The sequence below is a fragment of the Lissotriton vulgaris genome, chromosome 4_1 (assembly GCF_964263255.1).
Source record: "Lissotriton vulgaris chromosome 4_1, aLisVul1.2, whole genome shotgun sequence".
NCBI classification, from domain to species: domain Eukaryota; kingdom Metazoa; phylum Chordata; class Amphibia; order Caudata; family Salamandridae; genus Lissotriton; species Lissotriton vulgaris.
The window spans coordinates 2082958045-2082979220 of record NC_141691.1 but is presented as its reverse complement, the minus strand read 5'-3'; the positions used below and the strand labels follow the sequence as shown (position 1 = coordinate 2082979220).

Genomic DNA, 21176 nt, shown 5'->3' with positions numbered 1-21176 from the left:
GGATAAGGCTCCTTCCTGACACCCAGAGGTCCCTCTACTGAGGTTGTCGGCCCGATGTCAATGTTATGCACCCATTGTTTCTTTTCTTGCAGGAGGTGCTAAGGCCAGGCCGGCTGTGTTATACCTAGTGTTATGCCCACTGTTGATATGTTCTGTGCCAAAGGTATGTGCCCCAGGGTGGGCGTGATTATGCAAGCCCAGGCCTGATATTACATTTGCATGTCTATGCCAATTGTTAAGGCCAGGTGCCACCTGTTTCTTTTCACACGAGACGCGAATGCAGGCCCTGTTGTGTGGCAATGCCTCCATACGCAGTTTGTATTTTATGTCTAATGCTTTAGTTTACGCCTACAGCTTACGTCTTGGTGAGGCCAAGGATTAAGGGCTGAGTTTTCCCTGCAATATTGATCCTATGTTTTATGCATTTCCTGTCATTCTTTTTATTTCAGCTGGACACTAATGGACTTCCTTAAAGCTTTTTCTCACTTTTCCCATTTTTCCTTGTAAATAATCCCCCTGGTATACTTTGCTCTGGAGCCAGTTGGCGCCCCATTGTGATTACTGCTGGTATTGCGTTTTACCTTTGCAGGTTGAGATAATACAAAACATATTCTTTTTCCAACCAGAAGTGGTGTTGTGTCTCTTTTGTGGTGTGCCTGGTGTGTCGTCTGTGGGTTCTGCGTGAATGCTTCACACATGTCCTCTGAAGTTTGGCCTGCCCGCTCTGCTCCATGCTACCCCCTGTAGAATTGGTAACCCCATTTCTAACATTATGTATATCTTTTTTTGGAACACACTTTTGTATAATAAAGTAGGCAATCCAGTTAAAACTGTATCTTACATCAAGCTGAAAATAGTTTTGTATAGCTCACCCCTGCTAACAAGGGTCCTCTAACTCTAAACAGTCCTATACAGTCCTGCAACATTTCTTCACAGTTCTCAGAAAGTACTAAGTAAGTAGTTTTAAAAAGTCCATACTCTCCAAAATTTATCCAAGAGTTGTTCTGTGCGATTTCCAATGCAGTTCCTACTCCGCCGACGAGAACGAGACCTCGGACCACAATGGCAAAGAACCCTAACATCATCACAAACACCTGGAACACATCTGTCCAGATCACAGCCTTCAGTCCGCCCTATGGGTGATAAAGAATTTTAGTTCAACTAAATCTATCCAAAACTGTATCTTTCCAACATCACCTCTTTATGAAAAATCAAACCCTCCATCCCACCTGAAGATCTCCGGACCATGGTTCAAGCCCTAGGACTATCTGACTTCCATGGCAGCATGACCATACTTGCTCTTCTCCCCCAGGCTAATCTCGTCATTCTCAAGGCCCTCCTATGTACAGTTTCTCGCATCATGAACGGATTGGAAAAATCTGATTACATCATCCCCATCCTGAAAGATCTCTGTTTGTTGCCCTAAATGCCAGAATTAAAAAATATTTGCATCACCTGTGACAGCGGTTCCCGCCAATGTTGAGAGATGTTCACAGGGCTGGTGGACAGCTTTTCATGTGAGGGAAGGATGTGACAAAGGTTGAAGGAGTACTTTACTCCATCACCACAATTAACATTATTCCATCCTCCAAACTCTAAATCAGGCCCCATGTGTCCCGTCTACCTTTGGAATTGGGAGCTGTAGCACCGCTTCTGTTAAAGCCACTTCCTGACTTCCAATGAACAATCCAGTCCAGCATCCACCAAGACCCATCAAAGTTTGCTAGACCTTGGGGGTCCTGAAATCACACAGCCATGTGGAGATGGGTAAGTCTGGATCAGAGATGGTGTGGGCCATGGGGCAGTCTGCATATGGCATGTCTTTTCATCCTTATAGTGTCCTACAAGCCCCTCTCTTTAATCAAGGTAGTGCACAAACACTGCTTCCTAGGAGAAAAGTCCCTTAATTCTTAGGCTCTGATTATGAGCTGCGCGGTATCGGCAAGGTGCAAACTGTGCAGGTGCCGGTGTGCAGGACTAGCTGTGGAGCACAAATATCAGCGCCAAATGAAATGACACCAGGCTACTCACCACTGTTGTATAAAAAGTGCAGATGGCACCAGTAGAAAAAAGCGACGCCCAGATGTTGAGTCCAGTTACTAAAAGCAAATTTTAAAATCAATAACAGATTCAATAACTGTCATGAAACAAACATATTAAGCAAAACACAAGATGCAGTAGGCACATACTTACAATGTACAAGATGCAGTTGGCACATACATACAATGCACAAAAAGCAGTCACTATGTACAAGATGCAGTCTGCACATACATGCAATGCACAAGATGCAGTCACCATATGCATGCAATGCACAAGATGCAGTCACCTCATATATGCAATGCACAGGATGCAGTCATCACATACATGCATTAGAGAATATGCAGTCACCACATACATGCAATGCTAGAAAAAATGCAGTCAGCACATAGATGCAGTGCGCAAGATGCAGTCGGCAAATACATGAAATGCACAAAATGCAGTCACTACACATATGCAATGCTAGGAAATATGCAGTCAGCACATACATGCAATGCACAAGATGTAGTCACGACATACATACAATGCACAAGATACAGTCACCACATACATGCAATTCATAAGATGCAGTCACCACATGCATGCAATGCACACGATGCAGTCACCACATACATGCAATGCAGAAGACGCAGTCAGCACATACATGAAATGCACAAGATGCTGTCACCATACACAAGCAATTCACAAGATGCAGTCAGCACATACATGCAATGCACACGATGCAGTCAGCATGTACATACAATGCTGAAGATGCGGTTACCAAATACAAGCAATGCACAAGATGTGGTCACCATGCACATGAAATGCACATAATGCAGCCACCACATACATGCAATGTATAAGATGCTGTCACCACATACATACAATGCACAAGATGCAGTGAGCACATAAATACAATGCAAAAGATGTGGTTACCATATACAAGCAGTGCACACGATGCGGTCATCACATACATGCAATGAACAAGATGCGGTCAGCACATACATGCAATGAACAACATGTAGTCAGCACATATATGCAATACAGAAGATGCAGACACCATTAACATGCAATGCTAGGAAAGATGCAATCACCACAGACATGAAATGCATAGGATCCAATCACCACATACATGCAATACTATGAAAGATCCATCAGCAGATACATGCAAAGCACAACATACAGTCACCACATACATGCAATGCACAACATGCAGTCAGCACATACATGCAATGCACAAGATGCAGTCAGCATGTACATACAATGCTGAAGATGCGGTTACCAAATACAAGCAATGCACAAGATGTGGTCACCATGCACATGAAATGCACATAATGCAGCCACCACATACATGCAATGTATAAGATGCTGTCACCACATACATACAATGCACAAGATGCAGTGAGCACATAAATACATTGCAGAAGATGTGGTTACCATATACAAGCAGTGCACACGATGCGGTCATCACATACATGCAATGAACAAGATGCGGTCAGCATATACATGCAATGAACAAGATGTAGTCAGCACATATATGCAATACGGAAGATGCAGACACCACATACATGCAATGCTAGGAAAGATGCAATCACCACAGACATGCAATGCATAAGATCCAATCACCACATACATGCAATACTATGAAAGATCCATCAGCAGATACATGCAAAGCACAACATGCAGTCACCACATACATGCAATGCACAACATGCAGTCAGCACATACATGCAATGCACAAGATGCAGTCAGCACGTACATACAATGCAGAAGATGAGGATACCAAATACAAGCAATGCACAAAATGTGGTCACCATACCCATGAAAAGCACAAAATGCAGTCACCACATACATGCAAAGCATAAGATGCTGTCACCACATTCATACATTGCAAAAGATGCAGTCAGCACATAAATGCAATGCAGAAGATGTGGTTACCATATACAAGCAGTGCACACGATGCGGTCATCACATACATGCAATGAACAAGATGTAGTCAGCACATATATGCAATACAGAAGATGCAGACATCACAGACATGCAATGCTAGGAAAGATGCAATCAACACATACATGCAATGCTATGAAAGATGCCATCAGCAGATACATGCAAAGGACATAATGCAGTCACCACATACATGCAATGCACCAGATGCAGTCACCACATACATGCAAACAAAAGTTGCAGTCAGCACACACATGCAATGCACAAGATGCAGTCACTCCAGTCATGCAACACACAAGATGCAGTCACCACATACATGCAATGCCAGGAAAGATGCAGTCACCACATACATTCGATGTATAAGATGCAACCACCACATACATGCAATGCTAGGTAAGATGCAATCACCACATACATGCAATGCCAGGAAAGATGCAGTCACCACATACATCCAATGCATAAGATGCAACCACCACATATATGCAATGCTAGGAAAGATGCAATCACCACATACATGCAATGCATAAGATGCAGTCACCACATACATGCAATGCACAAGCTGCAGTCACCACATACATGCAATGCATAAGATGCAATCAGCACATACATGCAATGCTAGGAAATATGGAATCACCACATAATAAGATGCTGTTAGAAATGGGATTTCTGGTTGGCGGAGGCTTGCACCAAAGCCAGGCAGAAACCACCACTCTAGTTAGGGCAATGGAGTTACACTCCAAAGATAACCCCTGCTCACCCCTTTAGCAGCTTGGCTCGAAATGTCAGGCTTATCCCGGAGGCAATGTGTAAAGCATTTGCACACACACCCACCAGCAACAACACCCCAGTCCCCCCACAAAAGGAACTCCACACAAGGTTATATCAAAAATAGCCTTTGTATTATCCAAAACACATCAGATAGTAATCACACCATATACATTGTGCCAACTGGCATGGAAATATTTAGAAGGGATTATGTACACCTGACAGGGCCACATGGACCACTGGCAGCATCAGTACTTGGTAAAAAATAGATAACTTGGTCAAGGTGAACTAAATCATAAACATACCAGTACAAATAGGTCATAGAACGTACAGTCAGCAAACACTGATAATCACTGCAACTTGTGCCATGAAATCCATCATACACAGTATCCCATCATAACTATATTAGACCCTCACCACCTAAGTGAAACCTTACACTAGGGGCGTAAATTATACAGGGAAGTATAATCTCCCTAATACAAACCTAAACAGGTAAAACAACCTCATATGCATAAATCTTATCTAGAGGCATCAAACAGGGTGTGCAAAACATACTATAAACAGTACATTTCCTAACACCCAAAGCATTAGCACATAAATCACAATTAGCACATAAAATACATTAGGGCCTGTCCCCCATAAATGTACCAACCCCCCTAGCCAACTGGCCATCAAGGAAGGGGCTCAAATGCTCAATGTCCACAGAGTCAGGGCTGCTGCCTTAAGCAGCGAAGGTCAAGGCTGCGCCACTGCGCCAGAACCTAAACGCTGCAGCTGCCCACTACTTGCTTGGCAGCTGAGAACAATGAACTGGGGCCTAAACGCTGCAGCTGGCACTAAGTGCTGCGCAGCTGTGGAAGGCCAAAGTAGGGGCATAGGAGTGCTCCTCACTCCTAGATTCACAAAGACAGGTCCCCTGAAAGAAAATATCTAAATGACGCAGCTGCCCACTACTTGCTGATCAGCTGTAAACTGTAAACTGCGGCATGGGCTCTCACTAGTCCCTCAGAACAAGTTGCACCAACGTTGGAGCCCTCTAGGCTCTAAAACAACACTGCACATGTTGGACTCATCTGGCTCTGGACCAAAGAATGCGCATCGGGGAGCGCACTAGCGCTCTGAAAATAATCATGCCCCCAAATGTTGGAGCCATCCAGGCTCACGAGCAACTTACAGCGCAGGCTAGAGCCACACGGGGCTTCTGAAAATAAACACTGCACCTGTGGGGGCCACTCGAGCTCTGGGCAAGGATAGTACACTGTAGGAGCAGCACAATGGGGCCGCTCGCAATACCACACTCGCCCGGTGCTTCAAAGGGCACGAAGCAGAAGGGAGCCCCGCCACTCACCGGACTGCTCCTGGGGTGCTCCTTCCGTGCTACGGGTTTCTTCGGGAATGGGCGAGGCCTCCGCAGGGCTCTCTCCTCACTAGGAGAGCCCTGCACACCAACAGTACCAGGGACCGGCTTCCCTGCCAACCAAGAGCCCACGAGGCTCTGCGTGGCTTCTCCCCAGCCGGGAGAAGTGGAAATCGAGCCTGCGAGGCTTCGGCCAACGTCTCCTCTGTCAGCGCAGGGCTGTCCTCCTTTATCACGGGAGCCCCACGCTGCTATCGGCGGCCTCGGCTGCGGCTGCACCACTTCACTCGGGCCCCCTCCTGGGACCCGGGGCTTTCTCCTCAGAGCAATGACTTTCCCAGGCAGGGGGAAGGAGAACAAAGGGGGCACCAGGCTCTGCCCACCTCCAGTACTTTGGGGTCGTGGTAGGCAGCAGACCGGCAACAATTTAACAAGCCTCTCGGGCTGCGGCGGTGATTTGCGGGGTGGGCACCTGCTTGATAAATAAAATAAATACTGCGGCCATGCGGGGCGGGCACCCGCAATTTGAAGAAATCACTATGCTTATCTCAGAGTTCAATGCAAAAAGTTCAGGGGTGAACCTGCCAAAAGGGCCAAGTCCAACAGATGCAATCACCACATTCATGCAATGCTATGAAACATGGAATCACCACATACATGCAATGCATAAGATGCAATCACCACATTCATGCAATGCAATGAAAGATGCTGTCAGCAGATACATGCACTACAAAAAATGCAGTCACCACATACATGCAATGCACAAGATGCAGTCACCATGTACATGCAATACACACGTTTCAGTCAGCATATATATGCAGTGCACAATATGCAGTTAGCACATACATGCAATGCATAAGATGCGACCACCACCAGGAGTTGGCCTAACGGCTAGGACAGTCAACCTTGAATCTGGGGAACTGGGTTCAAGTCTCCGCAATTACGCTGAACATCCTGTGATTCTGGGCAAATTACTTAATCTCCCCGTGCCTAACAGAAAAATGAATGCGTCCTCAAGTAATGCAAATGGTGCTATATAAAGCGCTCTGATACCAGATACCTTCGGGTCAAGTTCGCGCTATATAAAAATACTTAGTAAATACATGCAATGCATAAGATGCAGTCACTACATACATGCAATACTATGAAAGATGCCCTCACCACATAAACGCAATGAGCAAAATGCAGTCACCACATACGAACAATGCACTAGATGCAGTCACCACATTCATGCAATGCACAAGATGCAGTAACCACATACATGCAATGCACAAGATGCAGTCAGTGCATACATTTACTGCACAGGATGCAGTCACCACATACATGCAAAGCTAGGAAAGAAGCAGTAACCACATGCATGCAATGCACAAAATGCATTCAACACATACATGCAATGCACAAGATGCAGTCACCACATACAAGCAATGCAAAAGATGCATTCACCACATGCATGCAATGCACAAAAAGAAGTCATCACATACATGCAATGAACAAGATGCAGTCAGCACATATATGCAATACAGAAAAAGCAATCACAACATACATGCAATGCATAGGATGCAATCACCACATACATGCAATGCTACGAAAGATGCAATCACCTTATACAAGCAATGCATAAGATGCAATCACCACGTTCTTGCAATGCTATGAAAGATGCCGTCCCCACGTACATGCCATGCACATGATGCTGTCACCACATACATGCAATGCACAAGATACAGTCAGCACATACATACAATGCACAAGATGCAGTCACCACATACATGCAATTCACAAGATACAGTCACCACTTACATGCAATGCATTCACGAGATGTAGTCACCACATGCATGCAATGCACAAGATGCAGTCATCACATACATGCAATGCACAAGATGCAGTCAGCACATACATGAAATGCACAAGATGCGGTCACCATACACAAGCAATTCACAATATGCAGTCACGACATACATGCAATGCACAGGATGCTGTCACCAGATGCATGCCATGCACAAGATGCAGTCAGCAGATGCATGCAATGCACAAGATGTAGTCACATGGACATACAATGCAGAAGATGTATGTATATGTATATGTATGTATGCGGTTATCAAATACAAGCAATGCTCACGTTGCGGTCACCATACACATGAAATGCACAAAATGCAGTCACCACATACATACAATGCACAAAATGCAGTCAGCACATACATATGTTGCAGAACATGTGGTTGCCATATACAAGCAATGCACAAGATGTGGTCACCACATCCAAGAAATGCACAAGATGCAGTCAGCACACACATACAATGCACATGATGCTGTCAGCACATACATGCAATGAACAAAATGGAGTCAGCATATATATGCAATACAGAAGATGCAGACACCACATACATACAATGCGCAAGATGCAGTCACTACATATGCAATACACAGGATGCAGTCACCACATACATGCAATGCATAAGATGCAATCACCACATACATGCATGCTAGGAAAGATGCAATCACCATATACATGCAATGCATAAGATGCAATCACCACATACATGCAATGCTAGGAAAGATGCAATCACCACATACATGCAATGCACAAGATGCAATCACAACATACATGCAATGCACACATTGCAGTCAGCACATACATGCAATGAGCCAGATGCAGACACCACATATATAGAATGCATAGGATGCAGTCACCACATTCATGCAACAAACAAGATGCAGTCACTACATACATGCAATGATAGGAAAGATGCAGTCACCACATACATGTAATGCACAGGATGCAATCACCACATACACGCAATGTGCAAGATGTAGTCATCACATACATGCAATGAGCAAGATGCAGTCAGCACATAGATGAAATGCACAAGATGCAGTAACCATACACAAGTCATTCACAATATGCAGTCATGACATACATGCAATGCACAATATGCAGTCACCACATACATGTAATGCTAGGAAAATTGGAATCACCACATACATGCAATGCAAAAGATGCAGTCACCACATGCAATGCTATGAAAGATGCTGTCAGCAGATACATGCAATGCACAAAATGCAGTCACCACATACATGCAATGAACACGATGCAGTCACAACCAACATGCAATACACTAGTGGCACTCAGCACATACATGCAATGCACAGGATGCAGTCAGCACATACATGCAATGCATAAGATGCAGTCACCACATTCAAGCAATGCACAAGATGCAATCCCCAAATACATGCAATGCTAGGGAAGATGCAATCACCACATACATGCAATGCATAAGATGCAGTCACCACATACATGCAATGCTAGGAATGATGCAATCACCACATACATCCAATGCACAAGATGCTGACACAACATACATGCAAAGCATAGAATGCATTCACCACGTACATGCAATGCTAGGTAAGATGTAATTACCACATACATGCAATGCATAAGATGCAGTCACTCTATATATGCAATACTATGAAAGATGCAGTCACCACAATCATGCAATGCATAAGATGCAGTGACCACATTCATGCAATGCACAAGATGCAGTCAGCACGTACATAAACTGCAGAACATGCGGTTACCATATACAAGCAATGCACAATATGTGGTCACCATACACATGAAAATGCAGTCACCACATATATGCAATGCATATGATGCCGTCACCACATACATGCAATGCACAGGATGCAGTCACTACACATATGCAATGCAAAAGATGCAGTCACCACATACATGCAATGCATAAGATGCAATCACCACATCCATGCAAAGCTAGGAAAGATACAATCACCACATGCATGCAATGCATAAGATGCAATCACCACATACATGCAATGCTATGAAAGATGCCATCAGCAGATACATGCAACACACAAGTTGCAGTCAGCACATACATGCAATGCACAAGATGCAGACACCACATACATGCAACACACAAGATGCAGTCACCACAGACATGCAATGCCAGGAAAGTTGCAGTCACCACAGACATTCAATTCATTTTTTGCAACCACCACATACATGCAATGCTAGGAAAGATGCAATCACTACATACATAGAATGCAGAAGAAGCAATCACCACGTACATGCAATGCTAGCAAAGATGCAATCTCCACATTAATGCAATGCACAAGATGCAGTCACCAAATAAATACAATGCATAAGATGCAATCACCACATACATGCAATGCTAGGAAAGATTGAGTCACCACATACATGCAATGCATAAGATGGAATCACCACATTCATGGAATGCTATGAAAGATGCAATCTCCACATACATGCAATGCATAATGTGCAGTCACCACAAACATGCAATGCATAAGATGCAATCAACACATACATGCAATGCTAGGTAAGATGCAATTATCACATACATGCAATACTATGAAAGATGCCCTCACAACATTCAAGCAATGCACAAGATGCAGTCACCACATATATGCAATGCACAAGATGCAGGCACCTCATACATGCAATGCACAAGATGCAGTCAGGGCATACATGCACTGCACAAGATGCAGTCACCGCATACATGCAATGCTAGGAAAGAAGCAGTCACCTCATACATGCAATGCACAAGATGCAGTCAGGGCATACATGCACTGCACAAGATGCAGTCACCGCATACATGCAATGCTAGGAAAGAAGCAGTCAACACATACATGCAATGCAGAAGATGCAGTCACCACATATAAGCAATGCATAAGATGCAGTCCCTACATACATGTAATGCACAAGATGCAGTCACCACATACATGCAATGGACAAGAAGCATTCACCACATACATGCCATGCACAAGATGGTCACCACATACATGCAATAAACAAGATGCAGTCAGCACATATATGAAATACAGAAGATGCAGACACCACTCACATGCAAAGCACAAAATGCAGTCACCACACTCCTGCAATGTACAAAATGCAGTCACCACATATATGCAATGCATAAGATGCTGTCACCTCATACATGCAATGCACAAGAGGCAGTCAGGACATAGATGAACTGCACAAGATGCAGTCACCGCATACATGCAATGCTATGAAAGGAGCAGTCATCACATACATGCAAAGCATAAGATGCAATCACCACTTACAAGCAATGCTAGAAAAGATGCAATCACCACATACATGCAATGCTTAAGATGCAATCACCACTTACATGCGATGCTATGAAAGATGCCGTCAGCAGATACATGCCAGGCACATGAGGCAGTCAGCACATACATGCAATGTACAAGATGCAGTCAGGGCATACATGCAATGCATACGATGCAGTCACAACATACATGCAATGCTAGGAAAGATGCAATCACCACATACATGCAATGCACAAGATGCATTTACCATATACATGCAATGCACAAGATGCATTCACCACATACATGCAATGCAAAAGATAGTCACCACATACATGCAATGCCCAAGATGCAGTCACCACATATAAGCAATGCATAAGATGCAGTCACCACATACATGCAATGCACAAGATGCATTCACCACATACATGCAATGCACAAGATGCAGTCACCACATACATGCAATGCACAAGATGCATTGACCACATACATGCAATGCACAAGATAGTCACCACATACATGCAATGCACAAGATGCAGTCACCACATATAAGCAATGCATAAGATGCAGTCACCACATACATGCATTTCACACAATGCTGACACCACATACATGCAATGCTAGGAAAGATGCGGCCTACCAGCTTAAGAATATAAATCAGATGTGATTTGGTACTTGGGACTCTGATTTGATGCAAGGACTGGTGAAAACATTCTAGCTACATGCACAGAGCCATTGCTGTACAAGGGCAGGCATGTGAATTACACGCGGGCCTTGGTGAAATTTTAATCAGCACATGAGGGAAGCACTGAAAGACGGATACGCCATGTACTTGGCATCAAGGCTTGCCCTGTATTGCTAAATAAAGCAATGTTAATTTAAGGATTATGGGTTGCCCCGTCAAGCCATATTTTGGATTTCGCTATTCAATACAGTTTGAATTTTATTACCTATTTCAAGTCCACTTGATCGCAGGCAAAACTAAATATGTGTTGAAATCCCAGAAACAGGGCAACACAAGAACAGTTGACTCTTTGTCCTGTGCCCCAAAAACCTTTAAGGTAACACTAGGTAGAAAGAGAGAGAATCAGAGGAAAAGGCAGACAGAGAGAGGGGGAGAGAGGTTGTGAAAGAGAATTAGTAGAGACCGGGCTCAAAAAGAAGTTGGAACTTGGGAGGTGATTGGGGGGCAGGGGATTTTCAATGTTCTCCATGCCTTAAAACATCTCTGCATTAAAGACTAGTGCAGAGGACATATGGCGGCAGCCCTTGACAGACAGAGTTCAGCTTATATCACATATAAGACAGAAAGGCCTGACGTATCACAGGATTTTACCCAATCTGTGTCTATTGCAAAATGCGTTGATATATTGGGATTGGGGTAGGGGGGGCATAGGTATGTGATTTCACAGTACTTTCATCAAAAGGTAAAATGTAAGCTCTGAATATCAGGCATGATGAGAAGCACTAGTTATCTTCTGGTAGAAAATCATAATTGTCAGTGCAGATGGGACTGTGAGTGAGGCAATGTTATTTCAAGAAGCAGGAAGTGATGCAGGGACCCAACAGAAGGCACAATAAGTGGAGCTTTTTCTGTTCGCCTAAAAAAGAAGCGAAACAGCAAATGTGTTCCAGTGCCATTGCAGTTAAGACACGAAGTGAGGTAAAGCTTTTTGAGATTAAGCAAGAAGTGAGGTAATGTGTTTTGGCAGAAGACAGGAAGTAAGGTCATTCACTGCAGAATCCACACGTAGTCATGCATTGCCATTGCAGATATTTGAATGTGAAAAATTTTCACTACAAAAAGGCAATAAATTATGTTATTCTATTCTGCAACAGACAGGAAATGATGCATTGTTATTACAGCTACTGCACTTTAAGACTAGCAGTCAATCATTGTCCTTTGCTGCACATTGGACATTCTAGGCACAGAGAAGAGCTTATCTTAACTGTATTCACATGGGTTGGAAGACACTTAGGGGCACACTACCATGGTGGACTGATTTGAGTCCGTCCGCCATTGTCACAGGAATTCGGACCGTTCGCCTATATGGCGGCGGTCCCGACCATGGAATTACAATGCGACCGCCACGGCGGTGGTCGCATTGTGCAGGCTGCAGCACCTGACGTAATGGTATACATGAAGGTCTTGTATTTCCCTGCACTATGTGGCAGGCACCATGCGGTGCCTGCCACTTAGTGCATGGAAATGTAGGGGGTACCATGGATACCCCCGAAGTGCAACCACAGCTCGCCAATACAGAGGGTCCCGCAACGGGCCCCCCAAGTCAATCTCCGCCTGCCTGTGAATGGCCGTTGTACCGCCATCAACTGCTGGCAGAGAGGATGCCAGGGGTGTAATTAGAGATGACTAATGTCATTAGAGATGACTAATATGGTGGACAGTGCCTGCTAGGCACGTCACCATTGTGGGAATGCTTTCCAGGTCAGCCAGGCAATCGGAATGATTGCCTGTGGCTCACACATGGCGGATGGAATTCCCTTCTGCCAGCAAACCGCCTGCCATCATAATATAACAGGCGGAGAATGGCTGCCTTAGTGTTCAAGTGTAGTGTCAGACTGTAGACTGATTTAGGAGGCATGTTGTCCCTTTGCAGGCTGTGCCCTGGCTGCAGCTTTTGACCCTTCACAGCATTCATTTCTATTTATATGAGTTAATGGCAACCTCTCAGCATAGCAGAGGTATTTTTGTTCGTTGAATTGGTATCACAGACTCCCTTTCCAACTACGCCATTTTATTTTGTATTTTTGTGGCACTTTCACAAGTCTTACACTTTAAAACATAGAACCCAGGTGTCTCCCAGTAGTGGAGCTCATCAGATGTTTGCAGTGAACAAATCAGCAAAGACAGTAAAGTCAGCAAAGGCAGCAAAGGCAGTAAGGGCAGCAAAGGCAGTAAGTAAAAAAGGCAGCAAAGGTGGTAAAGGCAGTAATGGAAGTAAAGACCGCAAAGGTAGTAAATGCAGTTAGGCAGTAAAGGCAGCAAAGGCAGCAGGCAGTAAAGGCAATGAATGATGCACAAGTAGCAAAAGCAGCAGGCAGTAAAGGCAGTAGGAAGTAAAGGCTGAAGGCAGTTAGGGCAGCATGCAGTAAAGGCACCAAAGACTACAAAGGCAGTAAAGACAGTAAAGGCAGTAAAGACATCAAAAACAACAAGGGCAGCAAAGGCAGTACAGGCACCAAAGGCAAAAAAGCCACAAAGGCAGCAAAGGCACAAACGCAGCAAAGGCAGTAAAGGAATTAAAGGCAGTAAAGGCAGCAGGCAGCAAAGGCACCAAAGGCAACAGAGGCAACGGGGAGCAGGCCACACAGGCAGTAAAGGCAGCAAAGGCAGCAAAGGCAGCAAATGCAGCAATGACACAAAGGCAGCAAAGGCAGTAAAGAAAGCAGGCAGTAAAGTCAGCAAAGGCAGCAAATGCAGTAAAGGCAGCAGGCAGCAAAGGCAGCAAAGGAGGTAAAGGCAGCAAAGGCAGTAAAGGCAGCAGGCAGCACAGGAAGCAAACGAGGTAAAGGCAGCAAAGACAACAAAGGCAGCAGGTAGTAAAGGCCGCAAAGGCAGAAAAGGAAGCAAAGGCATCAAAGGCAGCAAAGGCAATAAAGGCTGCAAAGGCAATAAAAGAATCAATGGCAGTAAAGGTAGCAAAGACAATAAAGGCAGTAAAGGCGGTAAAGGCAGCAAAGGCAATAAAGACAGTAAAGGCAGCAACGGCAGTAAAGGTAGTAAAGGTAGTAAAGGTAGCAAAGCAAATAAAGGCAGCAAAGGCAATAAAGGTATCAAAGGCTTTAAAGAAAGCAAAGGGAATACATGTATCCAAGGCAATAAAGGCAGTAAAGGCATCAAAGGCAGTAAAGGCGCCAAGAAGAGCAAAGGCAGTAAAGGAAGCCAATGTAGTAAAGGCAATGAAGGCAGCAAAGGCAGCAAAGGCAATTAAGGCAGCAAGAAATAAAGGCAGCAGGCAGTAACTGCAGCAAAGGCAGTAAAGGCTGTAAAAGCAGCAACGGCATTAAAGGCAGCAAAGGAAGTGAAGGCAATAAAGCAGCCAAGGCAGCAAATGCAGTAAAGGCAGCAAAGGCAGCAAAGTCAGCAAAGGCAGTAAAGGCAGCAAATGCATTAAAGGCAGCAAATGCAGTAAAGGCAGCAAATGCAGTAAAGGCCACAAAGGCAGTAAGTAAAGGCAATAAAGGCAGTAATGGCAGTAGAGAAACACAGGGTAAAGCGACAGGAGTATAACCCATAGACCGAGTTGAGATCAGGGTGTACATGCATTTTTAACAACAATATGTCAACCGGATTCAGTAAGAGGGACAAATAAAAGTATATGCACAAGACATTATGAGAACGCAGGAAAAAAGGGAGAGAGACTATAAATGTTGGTTATAAGAAAGTGCATATATCATATATTTGAAAACACATTTCATACAAGACAGGTGGAACAGCACTGTAAGCACAAAATGCAGTGGCAACCCAAGGGGGCTTTGTGCACTAGTGATAGTGAAGCAAAGAGTAACGGCGTGAGTGACAAGTGGGTGAATACAGCGAAGGACGCAAGGTTACAATGTGACAAAAACACAATATATACAAAGTTGCTGGTGCGCCATGAGTCGCGCTGTAAAAGGGTCGACGGCATTTCGTTCCTATTTATTCAGGATCTTCATCAGGACCGGGTTGCCAGTTCGGGTAGTGTGTGGTTCCAGGAGGCGGACGGGAATTCCCGATGTTGGTTAGGAGAGGTACGATGTAAACAGTATGGCGTGACCTCGAGGGTCCGTGAGGTAGTAGGTTCAGCTGGGCCATGTCCGGAGCCGGGGTCAATTGAGCACGAAGTGTGGGCACATACTCGGAGCCCCGAGCTGGCCTGACAAGTGGGTGAATACAGCGAAGGACGCAAGGTGACAATATGACAAAAACACAATGTATATAAAGGCAATGGTTAGTCCTCGATCAATGAGTGATGGTTATTTGCTTTGAGAACCAAAGTTGCTGGTGCGCCACAAGTCGCTCTGTAAAAGGGTCGACGGCATTTTGATCCTATTTATTCAGAATCTTCATCAGGACCCGGCTTGACCTCACGGGTCCGCGAGGTATTAGGTTCGGCTGGGTGATATCTGGAGCCGGGGTCAATTGAGCGTGAAGTGTGGGCACATACTCAGAGCCCCGAGCTGGCCTGGGCGGAAGGAAAACGTCTTCGCTGGGTATGAATGCGGAAAACGGGGTCATACGAAACCGATCCCCTCGTCAGAGAATGACTGTCAATACCTCAATGGTAGGGCGGATTCCATCAAATTACAGGCGTTGGTGCACGGTTCCAGGGCAGCCGAGTTGCGGGAATCCATGTCGGGCAACAGGGTGCATTCTCATAATGTCTTGTGCATATACTTTTATTTGTCCCTCTTACTGAATCCAGTTGAGTAGAGAAACAAAGGCAGTACAGACACAAATGCATCAAAGGCAATAAAGGAAGCAAAGGTAGCAAATGCAGCAAATGCAGCAAAGGCAGCAAAGGCAGAAAAGGTAGAAAAGGCAGAAAAGGCAGTAATTGCAGCAAATGCAATAAAGGCAGTAAAGACAGTAACAGCAGTAAATGCAGTAAAGGTAATACAGGCAGTAAAGACAGTAAAGGCAGTGCAGGCAGCAAAGACTGTAAATGTAATAAAGGCAATAAAGGCAGTAAAAACATTAAAGGCAATAGGCAGCAAAGGCAGCAAAGGCAGTATAGGTGCGGTAAGATGGAAGATTCAATAAAATATATGTTGCAAAACAATAGAATCATTAATCTTAATTTGCGTTTCCTTAAGTTAGAGAAGTTGAACTATATTAGCACGTTTAAAGGTGCTCGTGTAGGAGTCTTGCAGAAGGGGCTTTGAAGGAGGCTGCTTGATTGACCGAATAATTAAGTAAATTGCAATAATCATTAGATTTCCTGTAGAGCACCAGAAACAAATTTACTGGAGAAATAAGATACACGTCTCCCTGTTGATGCACTCTCCCACTTTGGCCATGAAAGCTGATGCAACACAAGTCCGTCTGTAACTTGAAAGGGATGCCACAAAGTTGGCAAGATAAACAGTGTAAGGAAGAGAAATCCTTAGATCACTGTTTTGTTAGTGGAGAATAATAAGTTGCGACTGACCTTGATTGATGATTAAAGCCGGGGCATAGATCACGATTCCAGTGTACAGCATCTGAACGATGAAAAACATGGTGTATCCTCTGTTAATGCAGACAAATGCATACACAAAGGCGCAAGGCCACACTTGCAACACTTGTACACAATATTGTAGTAGGTAGCTCTTACCGTTGCTAACACATACTGGATGGTTCCAAAGAGACGGACAGCTCTGCTGAACCTCAGCTCCAGGTACTGAAAGGCAAGCATACCCAGAGTGAGAAACATTGGGCGGCCCAGAATGTTCCCCTTCATCGCCTGTCTTTGGTCCAGATCTTTCTCATGTACAATGGTTTCCATGCACAACCCCTTTCTGTGCTTCTTTCCCATCTCTTCTCCCTAATCCTTGGTTTCCTCGGCTGTATTCCAGTCTTCCTCTTCCACTTCCTTCACCCTAGTCTTCATTCTGCCCTAGTTCTCTCTTCTGCCTTTTACCTCCACTCTCCGCTTCTCTTTCCTTCAGTTCCATTTTCTTCTCCTCAACATATTTTTCCGGGAGGAATCATCGAGTTTCCTCCTTTGCTTTTCTCCTCTTCAGATTTGAATGAGTCCTTCACTTTTCCATCTTGTGTCTGTTGTACATTGTGCTGACTGTGAGAAACTGTCTGAGTGAAATTGTTGCTCACAGACAGCCATGCCCTGATTTACACCATGGAGTGGTCTTAGCAGCCTCTGTTCATGCTTTTACAACTAGTTAGATAAGTTTTAAAGGGCCAATGTATCAGTTCCCTCTTACTACAAATATTGGTAGACTAGACACAGGGAAGTTTTGAAGTATTATTCGGGTCAGAAAGGGAAGTTTCTGTCAGTTATGCAGGAAACAATTTATTGGGCTTTCGACAGGGTTTGTTGAACAAATGGTACGGAGTTTCTATAATGTTTTTTACTTTCCCGTCATCTGTACTGCATAATGCCCCTGAGAAGGAAGTTGAACTTCCTGCCACATCACTTAGCTGTGATCTCCAGCTTGTGTCATGAGCACCAACAGGTGACCAACCACAATACCATCTCAGACTAAAGGTTTAGCCTTCTGACCCAGGAAAGGATGCCCCTGAAAGTGCTCTTGCCTGTAGAGCGGTCCTAGAGTATGGCAATCCCAGCCCTCCCTATTCACTAGGGTTCGATGAAGAATTCTGCTCCACCAGCGGAGTAGGCAGATTTTTACCGACTCTGTGTGAAGCGCAGAGTTCCACAAAGCTCTGCCAAATTACGCAGAGTGGAGTTTTTTCTCTCGCCTGGCTTGCAACGTTAAGTTGGCGAGCGATAAAAATTGCACATTACACTTCCTCCCAGCGAGATTTCTCAAAGCAGGTGGTTGCAACATGTCGCAACCACTTTCGTTGAGAAATTTGCCGCTCACATTGAGCAAGTTGCAACTTGAGTAGAATATCTACTCGAGCAGCAGAAAGAAGCAGCGTCCTCTGGCTTAACATTTAGTGCCTTTTGCAGTGATTTTATAGTGAGGGACAAGCTCCAGGCACTAAAAATCAGTGCAAGCAGCTCGACTTACCACACTCCGCCATGCCTGGAACACCTCGGAGCGTGGAAGAGTTTTTTCAGCACTATGCGGAGTTGCACAGAGCAGAACTCGGCAAACTCTGCCCAGGCCTGTTTTCACCTCTGCCTTGGACACGTGTTTTAAATAAAACAATAAAAAAATGCATTGTGTCAATTTGTTTGAACTGGGGGTTCAACTCGTTCCTGTTAGATAGACTGTTGTTCTTATCATCACTCCTGACTAGAAACGATAGCACCCTGCACAAGTGACAGACTACCTACCGAGAAGAACTATCACTTGGAGCACTGCAGGATCACTTTCCTGTGCAACTGATGGCCTACTAACCCCATCCATCTTGCTCTACCCCATGACTTTATTTTCCACATTACTTTGCTACACCCCAATCACCTGTTATCCAATCACCTTGCTCCTCAATCGTCTTCTTATCTCCATCAACTTGCTATAATTCCACTTATCGTTCTACCCCTTTTACCTTGCTACATTTGACCACCTTGCTCTACTGCATTGCCTTGCTATGCCGTCAATCATCTAGTTATATTCCCAGTGACCCCAATATATCTCCAGTTACTTGAACTTACCCCCAATAGTCTCACCATACCCCCAATTGTTTTGCTATATCCCCAATCACCTTTGAATATCTCGTCACTTTGTTTTACCCCTAAAGCCTTGCTTTACCTCCATGATTGCATTCGTATGTCCCCAATCACCTTGCTTAAACCCCAGTCGATTTATTGTACCCCTTGATTGCCTTGTTGTGTTCTCAATCACTATTCCAAACCCTGGATGCATTTAGTATACCTCTTAATTGCTCTGCTATGTCCCCTGTCACCTTGCTAAAACCCTGGTGGCTTCACCATAGCCTTGTTTGCCTTGGTATGCCCCCAAACTCCTTTCTAAACTTCTGGTGGCCTTACATACTCCCTGATTGCCTTGCTTTGTTCCAGATCCTATTTCTTTACCCTGGCCACCTTAATAAACCATTCTGTTTAGCTTGCAATGCCCTGAATAACACTGCTCCACCTCGATCATGTTGCAATAAGTCCAAACACCTTGATTATACCCAATGGCTTTGCTCTAACCGCAATTTCCTTGCTATTTTCTCAATCACCTTGCTAAGCCACTGATTTGCCTTACTAGACCTCCGATGCCTTGCTGTGACCCCAAACACTTTACTGCACCAACGATCACCTTGCAATAGCTAAAATCAATTTGTGACACCATTCAAAAACCTTTCCAATACCTCCTCTGATTCTCTTGCAAAGTCTCCAATCACTTTGCTATACCCCTAAGGGCTTTACTATCCCCCAATTGACTTGCTATGTCCTCACTCAACTTGCTACAATGTGATGGCCTTGCTAAGCCCCCAATTTGCCTTGTTAAATCCCACTTTCCTTGCTAAGCCTCTCATACCCTTACTATACTACCAATAGCCTTGCTATGATGCCTACAGTCACCCTGACACACCAATAATTACCTTACTATGTCTCGAAGCACCTTTGCTTTACTCCAGCGGCCTTCTTATACCCCGATTGCCTTGCTGTGTCCCCTCTGAGTCTCTTACAGTGTCCACAATCATCTTGCTACACCCTAATATCCTTACCATACGTTTGGCTACCTTACTATGTCTACAATGACCCTGCTATGCCAAGATCATCCTGCAATATCTCCAAACATCTTCCAATACCCTAAAGCCTTGCTATACCTCATATGTGCTCGTAAGCTGCAGGCGGTAGAAGACTGGCAAGAAGAAGTAGGCCGTCAGCAGGCTGTTGAGGCTCTGTCCAATGCACATCTGTACAGACTTGGCACCATAGCGGTAGGCTTCAGCAGGCACCCCTAGCACCTGGATGGCAGACATGAAACTGGCAGCTAAGGACAGACCCACTGGCACAGCGGACATCTGGCGGCCACCAGTGAAGAACTCCTCTGTGATCTTCTGGCCTCCCTTGCGTAGAGCGTAGAAGAGGCCGATGCCCGTGGAAATGAAAAGCATCAGAGAGAAGACGAGGTAGTCCCACAGACCAAAAGTCAGCTTCTCCGACTTGAACAGGTTCTGCTCCTCCATACTCCCGTGCTTGGCACACCTGCTAGGAGAGATCAGCTGAGGCGGAGTCCTGAAAAAATACATTAAAGTAGAGTCAAGTGCTCTGAAAAGAGAAATCCAGAGGCAGAAAAGTTCAAGATTAAGCTCACAAACTCAAACTTCTAGTATTGCGCAAGTACACTCACAAACATGCATTGGACAGATGTGGCTACGTCAAAATATTCAGAATTATGAAACTATTCAATGCAAAAGACCATGAAGGCCCTA

At 44.7% G+C, this 21176-nt stretch overlaps 1 protein-coding gene across 1 annotated transcript in view; it reads right to left on the bottom strand.

Moving 5' to 3' along the window:
- LOC147725081 (sodium/iodide cotransporter-like) overlaps positions 1-20930 on the bottom strand; it is a 195327-nt gene extending 174397 nt beyond the window's left edge. Inside the window, exons 1-5 of the mRNA XM_086967103.1 lie at positions 20568-20930; positions 17476-17541; positions 17311-17362; positions 2032-2099; positions 979-1133 (exon numbers count right to left, since the gene is read on the bottom strand). Coding sequence (XP_086823229.1) covers positions 979-1133; positions 2032-2099; positions 17311-17362; positions 17476-17541; positions 20568-20930 — 704 coding nt within the window. The remainder of the gene's footprint in view (positions 1-978; positions 1134-2031; positions 2100-17310; positions 17363-17475; positions 17542-20567) is intronic.
- Between the last annotated feature and the right edge of the window lie 246 nt (positions 20931-21176).